The sequence below is a fragment of the Neoarius graeffei genome, chromosome 28 (genome assembly GCF_027579695.1).
Source record: "Neoarius graeffei isolate fNeoGra1 chromosome 28, fNeoGra1.pri, whole genome shotgun sequence".
In the NCBI taxonomy this organism is placed as follows: Eukaryota; Metazoa; Chordata; class Actinopteri; order Siluriformes; family Ariidae; genus Neoarius; species Neoarius graeffei.
The window spans coordinates 14,794,975-14,814,249 of NC_083596.1; the positions used below are offsets into that span (position 1 = coordinate 14,794,975).

General features: G+C 43.1%; 1 protein-coding gene across 11 annotated transcripts in view; it reads right to left on the minus strand.

Annotated features, from left to right (window-relative positions):
- ncor1 (nuclear receptor corepressor 1) overlaps nucleotides 1-19,275 on the minus strand; it is a 235,101-nt gene that overhangs the window by 43,060 nt on the left and 172,766 nt on the right. For 6 of the 11 annotated variants that reach the window (XM_060912325.1, XM_060912327.1, XM_060912332.1 and 3 more), the window contains 6 exons: nucleotides 15,440-15,563; nucleotides 14,647-14,836; nucleotides 11,002-11,163; nucleotides 2,953-3,116; nucleotides 2,546-2,666; nucleotides 2,049-2,144 (listed from right to left, as the gene is read on the minus strand). In XM_060912325.1, coding sequence (XP_060768308.1) covers nucleotides 2,049-2,144; nucleotides 2,546-2,666; nucleotides 2,953-3,116; nucleotides 11,002-11,163; nucleotides 14,647-14,836; nucleotides 15,440-15,563 — 857 coding nt within the window. Of the gene's footprint in view, nucleotides 1-2,048; nucleotides 2,145-2,545; nucleotides 2,667-2,952; nucleotides 3,117-11,001; nucleotides 11,164-14,646; nucleotides 14,837-15,328; nucleotides 15,564-19,275 lie in introns of all 11 variants that reach the window. The other 5 variants (XM_060912331.1, XM_060912322.1, XM_060912326.1 and 2 more) reach the window with 1 other exon arrangement.

Consider the following 19,275-nt stretch of genomic DNA (forward strand, 5'->3'; position numbering starts at 1 on the left):
CCTGATAACGACAGCAGTATGTGAACCCACGAGAATAAAGTGGAGTGGCAAACGACTTAAACAAACAAATCTGAGCTGTTTTATTTATGATTTATTGGCCCAAAAGTAGACTTGAAAGAAACCTGTGTGAGACTTGGCAAAAAACTGTGGATATAATGGATAAGTCTGTGCATGATCTGCGGACACTTTGAGGTAAGCAAACGCAAGAAATTCAGATTTAAAACATGCTAAATTGGCCTCAAGTTGATAACTGTATGAGGAGCAAGCCTCCCAGACTTCTACAATTTAATAATAATAACTATGTGTAGGTTATTCTTAATAACAGCTGTAATATCACGAACCAAGCCACTAACAACATAATTGTAAGCCTGTAGCCCTTTGTAGGCTTTCAAGTCATCAGCAGTGTAGGCACTGGGCGTAAACAACAAATAGTTTACAATGTCTGGGTAGCAAACAGATGGCAGAATTGGTGTCCGGTCCTCCTTATGTATCTGACACGGAGAAATAATATAAATCGTGCTGCCTACCAGATTACAGTTGTCTGTTTTATTGTATCAGTACTAGTATCACTTACTATACTCATCAGTCATAGATTAGTCCAGTACAACATGACCAGCTTGCTTTTTTTCCATTTGACTGTCGCAAGTTTTTTCAGGCTGGTACAGTCAAAAATTGAAAAAAGTTTTGGCCTACTAAACTAGTCATCGATTCTACTAGTGTATTAATTGGAGTCGACATGAAAACGTTCGGTAAAAACTTTAAACCAGTACAATCTCTTCTTCAAAGTTTCACCAAATGGTTTTATTTATGCAATTTAAAGCTCATAATATTGTATAACTTTGGTCGAGTAAAAGCACGGAGCAAAAACATGGCTGAATCCTGAATGACTCCTATTTGTTTAAATTGGGGACTACATAGGCGGCAGAATGTAGTTTCTTTTTCCCTGCCATGGAAGCGCACTTGTATACCGAGGAGGAAAGCAATTTGCATTACAGCCGTGAGGCGGCTCGGCTCGGTTTTCCCTTTCGGGCGCTCTCGTTTTCTGTTAGAATTTGGTAAAGAAAAAAAATATATATTATTTACCAGCTTACCGGGTCCATTAACATAAATCTGACAGCTGACAAGGTCGGGATATAAACGAACTTTTGCGTTAAACTGTGTGCTTGGATTCACATAATTTTTTCTGAGTCTTATCATATGGGTCAAACCCATCAATCACAGCCAGTTTCTCCACATACCGTGCCCTTTCTGCAACTGGTAATGTACTCACATAACCCGAATTATCATCCATCGTGTCACTTTACTCTCGCTCGTACTTTGTTTTATATTGTGAGTGCATGTACTTGGTCTTCCAATATGGCGCCTAACAAAATCTCGCGGCGCGGTGACGTCATGTGAAAGGGGTCTATAACCTGTTTTTTTTCCCCTTTCTTTTCTTCAATAAAAAGTTTAATAACAAAAAAATGGAATCACAATTATCAATGAAATCGTTCTGCAGGAAGTCTTTAAGAGATATTGCAAACTTAAATGCATTTTGTGAGGTGTAAACTAAATATGACTGTACTATGATGAAAGACATCAAGGCTGGTGTTAATACTGACAAAACTGTTGTTTTTTTTTTTTAACGCCATCTACTGATTAAAATCATTCTGAACCTTGCAAGGCTGATGCTGATGTAGAGTCGACCGTTTGGTACCTCTCTACATCATGAAATTTTTCATTTTAAATAAATAAATAAATAATGAATGAATGTTAAACACCCTAGCTTCTGCCCTTGAGTGGGAGTCTCATTTTCTTTGTTTTTTTTTCATTTATATGCTGATCAAGACTCAATGAGCAACTCCTGCCTTACACATCATATCCCCCCGCCCCTCTTCTCAAACCCCTTGCCCATTTTTTTTAGCTTTTTTTTTTTTAATTATACAGTGGGTAGAGTTAGGGTCAGAGCTGGGGTGAAGTTATACTTTAAAAAGACACCATCGATGGAACATGAATTAATAGTTCTGGTATAGTAAAGCTCTCTCTCTCTCTCTGTGTGTGTGTCTCACCTCGGACTACTCCTTCATACTGTGCCCTGGAGAGCAGCCCTTCAGCCTGAGCACTTTGCCCACGCGGTGAACATTCCTCTTGCTTTATATATGACACTGAGGAGAAGCAAAAACCCAGTTGTTTTAAACCTTTTTTTTTTTTTTGCAAACCACTGAATTTTTCTCTCTCTCTCTCTCAGTATAACGTAATGGTGTTACCTGGGCTAGGTAAATATTTACTGGCACCCCCCCCCTTTTTTTTTTAAATTAACATTTAATTACAGAAAGGAGCATCTGTAAAACTTATTACGGTTAAAAATATAAATCTAAAATCGTTTCCCCCTTTGAGGACATGGACATGTAACTAGTATGAATATACTTATTACTGTACTCAGTGGTACAAATTCCTTTTTACAAAACTAAAGAATTCTCTGATACAGGTTGTCCAGGGCAGAGACACGTATTCAACCCCTGCCCGTTTCGCTTCGCACCGCCCCGCCCCTCCCTCCCTCTCTCACCAGGTTTGGCAGGGTCCTGTTGTCTTGGCAGGCCGAGCGAGATGGATCCTCCAGTGCTCTTGGCTCCTTCTGACCCATACATGGCATGAGTGTGCGAGGGTAGATATGTGCCTGGCGTTCCCTACAAGAGCAGAAACACACAGGTATCAAAACAGAAAGAAACACACACACACACACAAAAAAAAATCATCACTACCCCTGTAAAATCCTAATGTCATTCATTCATTCAGCTGCAATGTGGTACACAAAAGGCAAATTAGTGATTAAAAATAATAATAATAACTACTTAATGTGTTTCTTTAAAAATACTGATCACCTTAATTATGAAGTGCATTTATAATTGGACTCAATGTCTGAAAAATAAGCACTTCCCACTTTTTTTTTTTTTTTTTTTAAATCCAACTCACCTGCAAAATGGATCCTCCCTGGATGAAGGTGGGCTTGTCCGAGGGTTTGGACGTCGGGATGAGTGGAGGCGGGGACGGAATGTTGGGAGGCCTGTGACGGGCGAACGGCACACGCATTCCATCTGGAAGGTTCTGGACCACCTGGTTAGGTGCGGGCTGCAGGACTGTGGGAACAACGGGAGGACGAGGAGGAGAGATTAAACGAGGATTACAGTGGCACAAAGCAGTGTATGCTTTTCAGGGAACGTGAGATCTTAGATGAACTCCAGCTCATCCATGAAGCCCTTGCTGTGATGATCAAGAACACCGCCGAAACAGGGACGCTGGAGCACTTGGATGACATCACCTCAATACAATCTACTTACCCAGTGCAGCACAGCAGCATACGCAAGTTAAAGGGTAATACAGAGTGATCACTGAGTTGATGCTTATTACTCTGTATGATGTTTTTGAAAGTCTGTTATAAAAAGCATTATTTAATATTAAGAAGCCGCCGCATGTACACTCAAGCACAGTGAAATTCCTCCTCTGCATTTGACCCATTTGAAGCAGTGAACACACACAAGTAAGCGATGAGCGCGCACACATACCCAGAGCAGTGGGCAGCTACGCTACAGTACTCGGAGAGCAGTTAGGGGTTAGGTGCCTTGCTCAAGGGCACTTCAGCCATGATATAGAGGGAGGGGAAAGTGCTGTTCATCCACTCAATTCTCCCTTACACTTTTCCTGCTGGTCCCAGGAATTGAACCAGCGACCCTTTGGGCCCAAGGCTGCTTTTCTAACCTACAGGCCATGGCTGCCCCTGTTTAAAACAAAAGTAACGGTTAGGGGGAAAACCCCCCAAAAAGAACTTTAAATACAATTCACATTCAGGTAGTATAACTAAATGCATCCCTTACATACTTTTTTCAGTTGCACTTATTGTACAAGTAACCAGAGGTGGACAGTAACCAAGTACATTTACTTGAGTACTGTACTTACGTACACTGAGTATCTGTACTTCATTATTTTTTTTTTTGAAACTTATGATTTTAACTTCACTACATTTGAAAGACAAAAATATCGTACTTTTCACTCCACTACATTTCTATCACTGTAGTCCTTGTTACTCGTTACTACAACCCCGATTCCAAAAAAGTTGGGACAAAGTACAAATTGTAAATAAAAACGGAAAGCAATAATTTACAAATCTCAAAAACTGATATTGTATTGTAAGGGTCAAGGCCGGAAAACCATACTGGGTGCCCGTGATCTTCGGGCCCTTAGACGGCACTGCATCACATACAGGCATGCTTCTGTATTGGAAATCACAAAATGGGCTCAGGAATATTTCCAGAGAACATTATCTGTGAACACAATTCACCGTGCCACCCGCCGTTGCCAGCTAAAACTCTATAGTTCAAAGAAGAAGCCGTATCTAAACACGATCCAGAAGCGCAGACGTCTTCTCTGGGCCAAGGCTCATTTAAAATGGACTGTGGCAAAGTGGAAAACTGTTCTGTGGTCAGACGAATCAAAATTTGAAGTTCTTTATGGAAATCAGGGACGCTGTGTCATTCGGACTAAAGAGGAGAAGGATGACCCAAGTTGTTATCAGCGCTCAGTTCAGAAGCCTGCATCTCTGATGGTATGGGGTTGCATTAGTGCGTGTGGCATGGGCAGCTTACACATCTGGAAAGACACCATCAATGCTGAAAGGTATATCCAGGTTCTAGAGCAACATATGCTCCCATCCAGACGACGTCTCTTTCAGGGAAGACCTTGCATTTTCCAACATGACAATGCCAAACCACATACTGCATCAATTACAGCATCATGGCTGCGTAGAAGAAGGGTCCGGGTACTGAACTGGCCGGCCTGCAGTCCAGATCTTTCACCCATAGAAAACATTTGGCGCATCATAAAACGGAAGATACGACAAAAAAGACCTAAGACAGTTGAGCAACTAGAATCCTACATTAGACAAGAATGGGTTAACATTCCTATCCCTAAACTTGAGCAACTTGTCTCCTCAGTCCCCAGACGTTTACAGACTGTTGTAAAGAGAAAAGGGGATGTCTCACAGTGGTAAACATGGCCTTGTCCCAACTTTTTTGAGATGTGTTGTTGTCATGAAATTTAAAATCACCTAATTTTTCTCTTTAAATGATACATTTTCTCAGTTTAAACATTTGATATGTCATCTATGCTCTATTCTGAATAAAATATGGAATTTTGAAACTTCTACATCATTGCATTCCGTTTTTATTTACAATTTGTACTTTGTCCCAACTTTTTTGGAATCGGGGTTGTATGAAGCAGTGGATGTTTTTTCTTTTCTAAAACATGATGTTTTTTTTCGCAGGTGACACTGAGACAATCCATCAGTAATCACTAGGGTCATGTCACATCCATAGACTTGATAAAATCAAGTTCAGTGATTTCTCAGCAGCGTTATTTGAACACGATCAGTTGATGGCAGAATGGAAGGAGGCGGTTCTTCTGGGGAACGCACACACTCATGGCCCATGAACCCATGTTTCAGTTTTCTGAAAGGATTAAAGATTTGTTTCGTTTTAAATGTTTGCTTTGTTTTCCAAAAATGAACCACATCACGGCCTACAAAAACTCGCCATCCGACCTGCGGAAACATATTGAGGTCTGTAAACGTTTTATTCCAAGAGAAAGCTTGCAGTGAAGTTGTCTGTGCTTTTAGAGCTAGCGATAACATTGCAATAGCTATGCAGTCTGGTTAGTCAAATGACTTTCTATGGATTTGCCCGCCAAGTTGCTGTAGCCTTGTTCACGGCTAACATTAACACACAGCTAGTTAACTTGGACACTGTTAGTTAGCATGTAGAAACAGAGTTACGCTAACATGAATAACGTTAACTTACCTGACGTCCTTTCAGAAATATAATGTTTTAGCGTAATCTTGCCAAATAAACAGAATGTAGAAATCTTTCTTTTCTAGTAGCGTTAGCTACCCAATACGATTTCGAGTCTGAAAAGCGTTTGCTAGCATGTCAGGTGGAGTTTCACTGACTAGCTAGCTTAACGTTAAACCACCATGATGGCACAGCATGCATTCATTTTGTAAATCCAGTCGGTCGCTTCAGAGGCATTAGGTTTTGTGAATGCTGTGCCAATAATACAACAATGCGCTGACAGAAAATGTACTTTTAATACTTAAGTATTTTTAAAAGCAAGTACTTCAGTACTTTAACTGAAGTAAAAAATTGACTGGACAACTTTCACTTGCATCGGAGTAACGTTTAACCAGTGGGATCTGTACTTTGACTTAAGTAATGAAGTTGGGTACTTTGTCCACCTCTGCAAGTAACATCCTATTGCTTCCAAGTATAAAGCCAGGTAAATATTGTGATATTTTTACAGTGATCCAAACGGCCCACTTTCTGAAACTGACATGGGTGCAAAAACGCAAGAGAGAAAATGGGAGATACAGCTCACAATGAGCAAAACTTTTCCCTTCCATTTACACCAAACTACTAAAAGCTGCAGAAACACACAGGCACTAAAAGCACCTATTGCAGAACATGGGACTAACAGAGATGTGGTACTGCTCAATGCTTCAGCGTTGGTCATGGTATAATTAGGCCTAATGCGTTAAAGCTTCACAGCGTTATATTTACATATTCAGACCTTGATGCATATAACGGATCAACTGCTGGATTTGGGGCCAATGAGATCAATCAGCTATCATACGGTACATTTATGAAACATACCACCAACTGTCAAAATCAAATCAAAGTCCTTCCCACGCCATGTGGCGCACAGGGCGGCGCCGATGCCCGTTTCCGTAGCCCTCGGCCTCTCGCCTATTACATAGCTAGGGTTACAGTGAGGGGCGGGTCCTCTGGTAACCGCGAGAGTTTGACTCCCCACTCGTATCTGTACTGCAGCGTGCCTTGCCAGACGGCAGTAGGTACCATTTTTATGATGTCTTTGGTATGACCCGACCGTGAGTAGAACTCGGGATCGAGAGGCGGACATGCTAACCACTAGCCGGTACCATCAACTGTACGGTAGCAACTCTGTTCCTTTGTAAAGATTTGTAAATAGGTTGGAAAAGAAAAATCCTTGCTAAGCATTTCAGCTTCTATTCAGGAAAACTTTTTTTTTATGAGTAAAGCCACTGCTAATTAACAGGACAGTAGGTGGTGCACCTCCTCTGAGCTGGCCCATCATATCTACTTCGAGGAACGATGCATTATGGCCAGGATGTGCTGTTTACTGCTTTATCCAATAGTGTTTATGGTTTTATAGTCTAACAGCTTTCTGTGAAAAGAAAACTCCACGTAACGAGTGCCCGGTTCTGCCGGAGAAGTTTCTAGGCTCTGTTCGAGAGGTTGATATGGTTCAGGAGTACACAAAACCAAGCTTTCTTTCACAAATACAACCTGGTAAAAGCAGAATAACATGCAAATGTTGCACGTGGAGGTCTTTGTGCGTGTTAGGCTGGGCATACACTGTGCGATTTTTGGCCCGGTTTTGACACGATTTTCACTCGTGCGACTATTTTGGAGATCGGGCCGATTTTTGGCTCAATCGTGCGTCTCGGATCGTGTAGTATACATGGGGTAACGACAAGCGATTAACACCTCACGACCTCCTCCCGATCGATCGGATGAAAATCAAACATGTTTGAAATCCTGGTCGCCCATCATGAGGCTATCGCACTGTTGAAGCAGTGTCACGAGCCGATTTACCTCAACCTGTCACACTACACATGCGCGAACACAGATACGGAAGAGAAAACAAACACTGAGCAGCACTTCCGGTCTCCTCTTCTTCTTCACGTTTAGAGATGGGATTTATGGCTCTTTGATGGGATCCGCATCTTTGTGATCCTTTCTTTGAAAAGAGCCGTTCAAAAGACTGGCTCTTTTTTTTAAATATTTATTCAGTTTTAAGAAGACAGCGTCTAAAGAAGCCAGATCCCTCTGCTTAGACAGTGACATCAATATTTCTGGACATACCTTTTATATAAAGCAACCTAGACTTACATTATTGTAACCCCTAAACGCTCATAAATAACCATTAAAAAACAATGAGGGCTTCAATGAATGTCCATGCAGAACGGCTTTTCTGTAAAAAAAAAAAAGGACCCACTCAAGAACATAGTTATCAAGAACGCAAGAATATTTTATAGAAAAACACTTGTTTTACAAAAATATTTAAGTCTGAGATACAAAATAGATACAACTAGACAAACAGATAAATAAATAAAATACACAAAAATAGAACAAACAAAATGACGATAGAATGAATTAAATGAACGTCCGTGCAAAGTAGTTTTCCCACAATATTATCATTAATATCACACAACAACATTATAAAAAACTACCTGAAACACAGTACAGAAAAAGAACGACAGAAAGAACGGCTCCCCCAGCTCGAGACTCGGTTCTCATCGTTCATGCCTAGGAGCCGTTCAAAAGAATCAGGTCGTTCGCGAACGTCACAACACTATATCACGTTGCAGTTCCGGATACAAGAATCTGGAAGTATGGAAGTACAGTGTGAGCAGTCAGATTGCATCCGAGCATCGGATCGTATAGTGTGAGAACAGGAATCGGAAGCTGCGTGCTGTTTACCCCTGCGATTCACTCGTACAGTGTGAGCAGCAGCTGAATACCGCGATTGAAAAAAAAAAAAAAAAAAAAAAAATCGCACAGTGTCTGCCCAGCCTTAGAGACAGACATGGATACAGATAAGAAAATCGTTCAGGTCCATGACCGGTGACTCAAGTAACCACAAAGGTCCACTAACTTTCAATTAATTCATATACCTTGTACTGTACGTTGAACTGAAACATTAGCTCTGAAGCCTGCCGAGACATTTTACACAATGGAGACAAGAATATAAAAAGATTAGTCACTTCGGTGGAACTAGGAGGACTGAAAAACAGCAGCCATTGCTGGTTTCAGAATTTCCACTGATTTGAGATGCGAATAATACATCATGTGGGTGGTTCTGAATTTAAAAAAAATAAAAAATACTGTGGTGTTGCACACATTTTACTATCGAATGTCGAATCCTTCAGTTTCTCTCCTCATAAAGACCGTCCGGAGCTGCCTAAAGGAACGGCCTTATCTTTGGCAAAGTAGCTTGCGCTAGTTCCAACTATAATACGGTGAGTAAAGGCCAATTTATGCTGACAACCCAGTCCTTGCAGATAGTGTCACAGACAGTGTCTGCGTAGCCCCCCCACCTTCGCAGACGCTCTGCGCGCACCTCCCAAAAATTGTGACCACTGCAGAAGCCTCGCAGACAGCGCCGCAGACAAGAGGGCTCTGATTGGTCCACTCTACATCCGCTGTACATGCACTTCCGCTTCCCTACTTTCCCGGTTTGGTTTGTTTTCACGACCGGCGTTTTTAAAAACACGAGCGAAGACGGAGCAGCACGAAGAGCGGTTGATCGAGGAAGTACGTACATCTATACGACTCCAGTTCTAGTCATTATAAAAAAAAAAAAAGTTCTAGTCATTATAAGTAACCGGAGGATAAACACTCCACTAACCACACCCACCAACTACTCCTAGCGACTTCGCACCCCCTTGCGTTGTGCCGGTGAATAACATCGCGCACGCTTATTACTCCCGCTCAACAATAAATTACAACTGTCTGCGAAAAGCTATCTGCGAAAGCCTTGTCGCAAGAGCATGCAGAGGCCTTAAGGAATAAAACATAAATATGCGGTTAAAGAAAAAAAAAAAAAACGATGGGGTGGTGTGATGTGCGTGATGTAAAATGGAGGTATGGTTACCGTTATGAAGCTGATTATTTTCCAATAACAGCACATGCTTGAAGTATTTTTCCTTTTATACCACAGCAATTAAATTAGAATTTTTATTTATTATTATTATTTTTTTTAAATAACACCATCAGCTGATCCTTTATCAATTTAGGGTGTATTCAGACCAGGACAGTTCGATAGTTCACTTGCCTTGGTCCGAACCAAATGTTTGTTTGTTTTTTTTTTTCATTTTGGTGCGGTTCGCTTTCACACTGTACATTTTAGTAAGCGGACCAAAATCTGTCAACAAAGCCACGCCTCAATTATATTTTGACCCCAGAATAGTATCCAGGTCATCGTAATAGATGAATTTCTGTTTTGCGTCGCTAGTACCGCCACTTTTTGAAAGAATGTCCCTGATTTTAATGCAGGTCTGACGGAGTTTCTTCACTTTTAGCCGACATTGTTCTGGGGAGCGCGTGAACCCCTTCTCCTTCATTTTCTCACTGAATACAGCAAACACGTCGGCATTTTTGTGTGTTCTCTCCAAAAGCTCAGATATGTGGACATCTGCCCATATATCCACAAGGGTACATGTTTCTTCCTCGGCCCACGTTTGCCCCCTACTCATTTTTTGTACTCTGTAGTCTAGCCTACCACTGGTCTGAATGACTGAACGACTGTTGTACGGTTCCCTTGACAACCGAAACAGTGTTTGCGCTTTGCGGTGGAGTGTCAAGACTCCGTTTCCCATAATGCTCGACAAACGACGGAAGCTCCCGAGGTACAAAAAAGCAAAACTGTCGGATTAGGTCCGGTCTGTTTTCACACCTCCAAAAGATCCGCACCAGGGTTCCTTTGGTCCGGACCGAGTCCGACCTTGCAGCTCGGTCTCGGTCCGCTTGTTTGGTCCGGACCAGAGTTCGGTGGTTTGTATTCAGACCAACCCAAAAGGTCCGGACCAAGGGAAATTTGGTTCGTTTGATCCGGACCAAACAACGTAGGTGTGAATACGCCCTTATAGTTGCCTGCAAGTTACTTCGTGCCCTGACTCATTATCTAAAACTCAACAGTGCTGTGGTATCAAACAAAACAATGACTTGCGTTGACGACATTTTATTTCCCTAATCTCCGTTATCTCTTATGTCTTACTTTAATGGCAGTCGTATACGGTAAATAACTTTCTTCTCAACATGACCTCAGTGTCATGCTCCTGGACCTTTTACACCCAGGGCACAAATGGTTTGAGAACCGAAAAGGCCGAGGGACAATGCATAGTGAAGGTAAGGTAAGGGTGGGTGTGTTTACCTGGTGGGACGCTGTAGCGGGCAGGGTTGTTGGGCTCGGGTTGGGGTGACGCTTTGCTCGGCTCTCGGGGCGAGAGTCTGTAGGGTGAACCCGGTCTTCCTGCAGCGTGAGCCTCCTGCTCCATCAGCTTTATATCGTAGGACATGTAGGGAAACGGCTTACCTGTGGCAAGAGAGGACAGCGTATCAATCGCGCATCATGAAAAGGATCGCGCTTATGATTCTAGTACAGATACTCAATGAGAAGCAAACCTCATGAGAAGCTCTACAGTATCCAGCGATGCATGATTTAATAGCAGAAATACCAACTCCACAAACACACAATCCTTATGAACCCAGGAAAAAGCCTCAGTGCCGACCTGACTCAAATAGAGGGCAAGAAAAAGTCTGAATAACTGGAGCACTTTGGCTAATGGGCAAATGTTACAAGAGAGCCTGCCCCAATGTTTCCTCTGGTTCACTGCTCCTGTCTGGCTTTTCTTTTTCTTTTTAAATAAAAAACAGCAGCCTTCCACCGTTTCCCTCCCCAACTCTTATTTTGGCTCTTGTTATGCTCTCACAGCCCTGGAAAGCCCTGACCATCATTCCAGAATCAGAAAGACATGCTTTCCTCCACCCTAAATAAGTCTGGGAAAGCAAAGAGACACCACACAGCCCTTAGCAGTCCAAGAAAAAGGGAGGGGGGGGGGGGGGGAGGAAAAAAAAAAACAAAACGAGCAAAGTGCTGTGGACTAATACACAATGTACCGGATTTTCCTCTCAGTGTGTGTGGGGGCTTTTTTATATCTTGGTAGGGACAAAATGTCCCCAATATCTGACATCTGACCTGGTGGCGGCATTTGGTCGAAGAAAAACAGCCTTCTTTGAGGCTTTTATATTTAAAGGATTAACTAACTATAATGGATAATTATGTCAGTGCAGTTCTCAGAAGGATACTTGGACAAGGTGTGCGTCTGGAGAACGGTTTCATGGCGCTTTTTTTTTTTTCCATTTTAAAACTAGAATAAAATAACAAACTTTATTTCTTTCTGGCTCGGTCCAGTTTGGTCAGTTTTTCAAAACAGAACTGACCGAGACTGAGTCAGACAACCGAGAAAAAAAAACAATTGACAAATGAACGTGGATGACCCGAGGCGCCCGCTCACACCGCTGCATTTCATCACTTCATCTTCTACTAGCGCCACTCTGAAGCGGCATCTCAACCCACTTTACCCCTCCCCTTCTCATACACTGATATAATCTATAGATAGTTTTCACATGACGTCACAGAGTCGGGGATTCCCTAGTGGCGGCCATCTTGGGGGTCCAGCTTACCGTACGGGTCACTGAGCACACATTGTAACGCGCGAGTACAAAGTCTTCAAAAGAACCCAAGCAGGCTATTTAAAGCTAGCAATGGTGCACACCTGTTGTATTCACGGCTGTCGTAATAGGTCAAATGATGAAGTCAAGCGGAGCTTTTATGGAATTCCCACTGTACGGGAGCACGAAGGCGAGCAAACAAACAAACTCAGCATACAAAGGAGAAATTTATGGCTTGCGAGAATCAACCGCAAGGATTATCAGCCTTCCAAACACAGCAAAGTCTGCTCCAATCATTTTATAAGTGGTAAGTTGTTTAAATAAACAATCAATTGTGTTCAAGTTTGTGTTTGGAAACCAAAACATCATGTGAACAATCTCTGGAGAATGCCTAACTGGAACCGCTGAGTGTACGTTTACATTGTAATGTACACTTAATATCGCTCGTTTGTCACGTTTCTATTTGAAACTTGTCACTTCACTCACGCAAGGGTCATTTTTGAAAAACATTTTAGGTCTATTCTGTATGATTTGATTTGTGTTTGGGATGCAAACAGCGCGCCTTTTGGCGGATGCCGCCTGAATCGCGCAGATCCGATTTTTTTTTTAGGGGGGGCGTTGGAGTGTCTGATTATAATTTCAAAGTAAATTCTGTATTAAAATGACTAAATAAGCAAATCCGTTACAGTCCATGAAACAGGAAGTATAAGGATGAGAAAAAAAAACAGTTTAAATCGGAAAGCTGCGCACATTTGCGCAGCCCGAGCGGTGTGCAGGACTGCGCATATTATGTGCGCAGCTTTCCGATTTAAACTGTTTTTTTTCTCATCCTTATACTTCCTGTTTCATGGACTGTAACGGATTTGCTTATTTAGTCATTTTAATACAGAATTTACTTTGAAATTATAATCAGACACTCCAACGCCCCCCCAAAAATCGGATCTGCGCGATTCAGGCGGCATCCGCCAAAAGGCGCGCTGTGAATATATAAAGTTGTATATATCAGACAGCCTTTAAAGTTTGATGAAGTCAGTTTCAGGCTTTGGAGCAGGCTTTGGCAGTTTCAGGCTTTGGCAGCCCTGCATAGTCACTTGAAAATGCATCTTTGTCCACTTCGTAGGGGTCAATTCCCCCAATCAAGGCCAGTTTGGCTGCATACCGTTGTCGTGAGATGTCGTCTAATGTATCTATATTAGGGATGTTAACTGATGACCGTTTGACCGGTGGTTGACTGAATCAACGTCAACCGGTTAATTTTTTTTTTTGGTTGCTGGTGGAAAAAAAAAAAAATCGTTTTGAAGCTGCCGATTTTGGAGCGGAGAACCTGGAATTCTGTGTTTGTAAACACTTGGGGCATGCCATGCGGTGTAAGGATGACAGCTGATAAATCAGAAACACCCATTCAGTCATGTCCCGCCCTCCCGCTGCCACTCTGTGAAAGAAAAGTGTAGACACAGGCTTTTTAGCTTACAAATTACTATTCGTTTTTTTTTTTTAATTATTATTAGAAGGCACATGGAGTTTAGTCCTGCCTTGGCCAGTGCATTCTAAAAGTATGTTTCGGTCTGTAGCCAATAATGCATGTTATTGCAGATCACATCTCTCCACACAAACTAAAGCCGCAGATGCCGACTTTTTCACGTGTTTTTTCATGGACTGTAACGGCATTTGCTTATGTAGTAATTTTAATACAGAATTTACTCTGATGAAATTATTCAGACACTCCAACCCCCCCCTAAAAAAAAAATCGGATCTGCACGAGCCGTGAAAAAGGCGCGCCGTTTGCATCCCTGTTTAAACTCATAGGTTAACCGACTTTAACCGGCTAATGAGGCTCGGTGGTCGGTAAAGATTTTTTTTTAGTTTTCGCCATCCCTAATCTATATACTTCTGTTTGATTGATTTTGCCGACATTGATCTTTATTTTAGAAAACTGACTATATAACTTCATAAATTCGCCCGAGATAACGTAGCCGGTAGTGGCGATGGTCCGTTTTGTTTGCCCCCCAAGATGGCGGCTGGGGGGGGGCGTTCCCCGGAATGCCGTGACGTCAGTGAAAACTATCTATACTTTAGGTTGTGGCAGTAAAACAGGGTTTCTAAAAGTACATGAAGAAATCTTAAATTGAACACTTTTTACATTTTTATCAGTGCCACTTTATTAGGGCCAACATCTACTAATATACATTTCACCTGCCGTTACGTTCACACCAGCTGTGTGTGTTTTAAATGGGTCGCTATGTCCTTGGCAGTCACTGGTTATTTCCAGGAACAGCATTCGCTGTTTTCTCTTCACGACTTGACCAATTTTACACTGAATTCACCAACACACAAACTCTCTTACCATCTCGGTCGAGGACAGTGGGGCTGCGAGTGATGAAGCGCGGCCTACGCTCCACCTCGCCGGCCTCTTGTCTCTGGTTGTCCTCCATGTGTGCAGATTCGTGTACAACTTTGATCTGGTGCTGGAACATGGTTAAGCCGCTCAGAGGGGCTCCTACAGGAACACCGGTTGTCCCAAATGGACCCGTAACCTGAACAAAAGCATGCTGGGTGAGAACCAAAACCTTCATTTCCAACCTTTAATCATCATCATCATCATCATCATTACAGATTTATAATTTGCATTCATCTCAGGGAAGTGATTTTGACACGGATCATAATTTCTGTGCCAAACTGTCATTTTGTGCTGTCGCCCATCTCTGCTCACTACTGAGACCCGAGCATGCTTGAGGCCATCTTCACTGCTAATACTGAAGCCTGTGATTCAGAAGCAGCCATGATTCAGTTACAGCAGCAATGATAAAGATAATAATTGTTCAGTCACGCAGATCAAGCAAGAAAATGCAGATGGATAGGGCAAATCAGCCTGCCATTATTTCATTTGTGTACAGAAAAACAAAACAAAAACAAAGGGAAGGGCCATTCTTGATTCAGATTGCTCCAGATCACGGGGTTTTGATGAAATTGATTGGAATTTTCTTTTTGTTTTTTGTTCGGTGGGCCAAAGTGTGGTCTGGACTCACGTGGTGGGGTGGCCGGGTTGAGGCTCTATGCCCGAGCCTCTCCCAGTCCCTGGGCCTGGCCAGGGGGGCAGAGCTGTTAGGGAAGTGAAGGAGGGAACTAGGAGGACTGACCATGGGGGGGATGGTGGCAGCACGCTGCTGGAGCTGCTGCATACTGAGCGGAGCCTGCTTGCCTGAGGAAACCACCACCGACCCAGAGCCTCCGAGAATCGATGGCTTGTCCAGAGAAAACACCCTTGAAGGAGAGAGGGGGAAAAAAAAAGATGGGTAAAAAAAGTGGATTAAAGGTGGGGTATGAGATTTTTTTCAGGAGTATTTTTTACCATATTGCTTGAAAAGCTCCTCACACCCATGTTGCAAGCAGTATAATAGAAGGTTTGACCCAAAAACGAAATATTTTAATCCAGTCTACTAGGGCTGGGTATCACCAGATACCTCACGATACGATAGCGATATTTTGCCCACGATAACGATAATATCACGGTACAGCGATTCTGCGATAATCGATATATTGCAAGAAATTTCAACCACATCACGATATCTGTGTCACTGAAGAAAATCAGAATTTATTGACCACTGTAAAATTACATTTCACATACATAACTACACACTCTTGCCAGACATATCTCATCTCATCTCATTATCTCTAGCTGCTTTATCCTTCTACAGGGTCGCAGGCAAGCTGGAGCCTATCCCAGCTGACTACGGGCGAAAGGCGGGGTACACCCTGGACAAGTCGCCAGGTCATCACACAGGGCTGACACATAGACACAGACAACCATTCACACTCACATTCACACCTACGGCCAATTTATGCCGCTTTTCCACTACAAATGCGGCTGAGTTGGGCTGAGCCGTGCCGTGCTGAGTCGAGCTGAGTGGGGCTGTTGGAGTTGCATTTCGACTACAACCGCGCTGAACCGTGCTGGCTGGAAGTGGGTGGACACATTGGGTGGAGTTAGCGAAAGTGGGTGGACGTCACGTGATGTCATTAAGCAGCGCAAACAGTGACATCAGTGACCTTTTAAGTGGTAGTCTCACGACCCGAATAGTAAACAATAAACATGGAGGACATGGAGTCGTTAGTGTTACTGGTCTTGGTGCTGTGGCTTTTTGTCACCGACAACGCCAACAGATACTGGCAAGAGCGTATAGATGAGGCGAGGCGCATAAGGCTTCAGAAACTCTCGTAATTCGTAATTCTTCTCCTTCCGGGTTTACGGTGTTTACAGATCCCAGCGTGCTCGCGGGGCGTGTGTGGGCATGTGAGGACACTCCTCCTCACCAATCAGTGCACAGGGGAGTGTCTGCTCACGCCCCCAGCCTCACTCGGCTCGCTTTGGCTCGCTTCAGCCCTACTCCAAAACGGTGCAAGTTTTAGGGGCTAAGCAGGGCTGAAGCGAGCTGAGTCGTGCTGTTTTTTGGTAGTCGAAACGCGAGCCGTGTCGGGCTGAAGTGAGCTGAAAAAGGGTAGTGGAAAAGGGCCATTAGAGTCACCAGTTAACCTAACCTGCATGTCTTTGGACTGTGGGGGAAACCGGAGCACCCGGAGGAAACCCACGCGGACACGGGGAGAACATGCAAACTCCACACAGAAAGGCCCTCGCCGGCCACGGGGCTCAAACCCAGGACCTTCTTGCTGTGAGGCGACAGCGCTAACCACTACACCACCGTGCCGCCCTGCCAGACATATATTTGTCTCTATTCCACTGCTGGCAAAACCAAGAGTTGCTTCACTACAACATACAGAAAATTCCCATTTCTGTGCTAGTATTATCAACTTTTCTGTAAGCATGGACACATCAGTGCTGCTTAACAAGCAGAATCAAATTGTTTTATGAAAACTTAAAACTTGCACTGCAGACTGCACATACATTTCAGTGCTAACACTAATATCAGTTTGTTCTTTGTAAACTTGAGAACATATACCGGAGAACATTTAACTTGTGCTTATTTTGCAGGAACAACACACTGTCTGAAACACATTGAAAAGTGCAGTGGGCATCTTAGTCTCCCTGAGCACAATTATGAAACAAAGTGCAGTGTGGGTCAGTGTCCACACACTGAAACTGAACTGAAACCTCAGTGAATCACGTTTCTTCTGAACTTAGAGTAAATACTCAAAATAAAATGCAGTGTCTCGCACACACTAAAATTGAAAATGCAAGATAAAGTGCAGCTTCTTGCCTTTGGCTTTAAATGACAAAATTAAGTTCCCAGTTACAGTAAGTCACACATCACTGAAGTAGACGGGAGGACTTTGGCGCTGTCCAGTGTAGTTTGCTTCGGGTCGGGTTTCAGCGGCTCCGGCTGAGCTAATATGTCGGGGTGGAGTCGTGCTAAGTAAGTTCGCAAGTTTGTTGTGTTACCTGAATATCTAATTGGAGCGAAACAGGTTTTGCAAAGTGCGTACTCTTTGTCCGGCTCACTGTTTTTTTTCTCCTTTCCTTTGGAATCCAAAGTGCCTCCAAACATCTGCCTTAAAGTTCGGCGGTGTCTCTAGGTTTACGTTAACAGCCATGCTTGCTTGTTTTTTTTCCTCACTGCAACCGCCAGGGAAAAAAGAGAAGACGAAGAGTGCCTTGCAGTGAGGGAGCGGCACAGCGACACCTCGCGGAGCAGAGGTGCGGAAGTCGTACTGGATTTACAACCCGTCTGAAACATGATTTATTATTTGAAAAAATATCGATATTCAAATTTTGAGTATCGATATTGAATCGGAAGACAAAGTATCGCGATATATCGCCGTATCGATATTTTTGCACACCCCTACAGTCTACAGTGTAAAATAAAGGAAAAACGCCATCCAATCATATCGAGGTACCACCTCAAAATGATTGTATACTGACACGTCAATCAGACTGAAGCCCGCGAGCAGCCCGTCCCTTCTGTGTGTGTGTGTGTGTGTGAGCGAGCAGAGTGTCACACAGAGCGCAGGATTTTCTCAGAGCGCTCCCTCCAAACAACGGGGATTTACACGAAAACGGAAGGAGATATTCACAAAATTCTTTCACAGTGAGCGCCACAAGGCTCTCCTGAACACACTGATGTAATTTTTTTTGTCTGTAGTGTAAAAAATGAGGTCACTAGAGCGAGTTAAAAACGAGTGACTTTTCTGCCAAGTTTATAATGGCAGTCTATGTGGCTGCGCGGCTGTGCTCTCCTCACTTTCAGGCTTCTCATTCAAAAACTGCAAGTCCTATCGTGTAGGTAGACACATTGTGTGAATCAGGACAAGTGTGGCTACTACTTTTGAGAAAATTATGTGTGTGGAGTGAAAATTGGGGCTGAAAGCACAGTTTAAATGAGAAAGTTTGAGCTATTTTTCCAAGCTCTCTACACTCTGCTCCACTGGTGTGTAACGCAATAGACACCCATTATAAAGGCTGATTTTCTCAGGCTTTATAAGGGGAAGGAGGGGTGGAGACGCGGGGGGTGAGAGCATGGCGAGGGCGGGCGTGTTTCTTTTCAAAATACGGCTTGCGGGAACCGTTATTCCAAAATCTCATACCCCACCTTTAATACGAGCTCCTACCATAACAGACAGTTCTGTTTAAAACCTTTATTAATTGTTGATCTTGCACATACTTGACTATACTCAAACTCTCCAACAAGCAGGAAGAATCACAAATAGCTTTTGATTTACTCCACAGCCCCATGTGTAGAACAATGATGTTGTTTGTTTACGCATATAAACGTCGTGCAACAGTTATTCGCTGAAGTGAATAATCGGTGATTATTATACATACAGGCCTGTTTTTCTTCCATAGAAAAAGTATGTATTCCCTTCCCTTCTAGCGGGTTTATTGATGCCATGCAATATCGCTTACCCTCCATGTATTACGCCACTCTCCCCAGTGCAGAATATTGCACGTTGTCAAGACAACACGACGTACAGAGGTGGACAGTAACAAAGTACATTTACTTGAGTACTGTACTTAAGTACA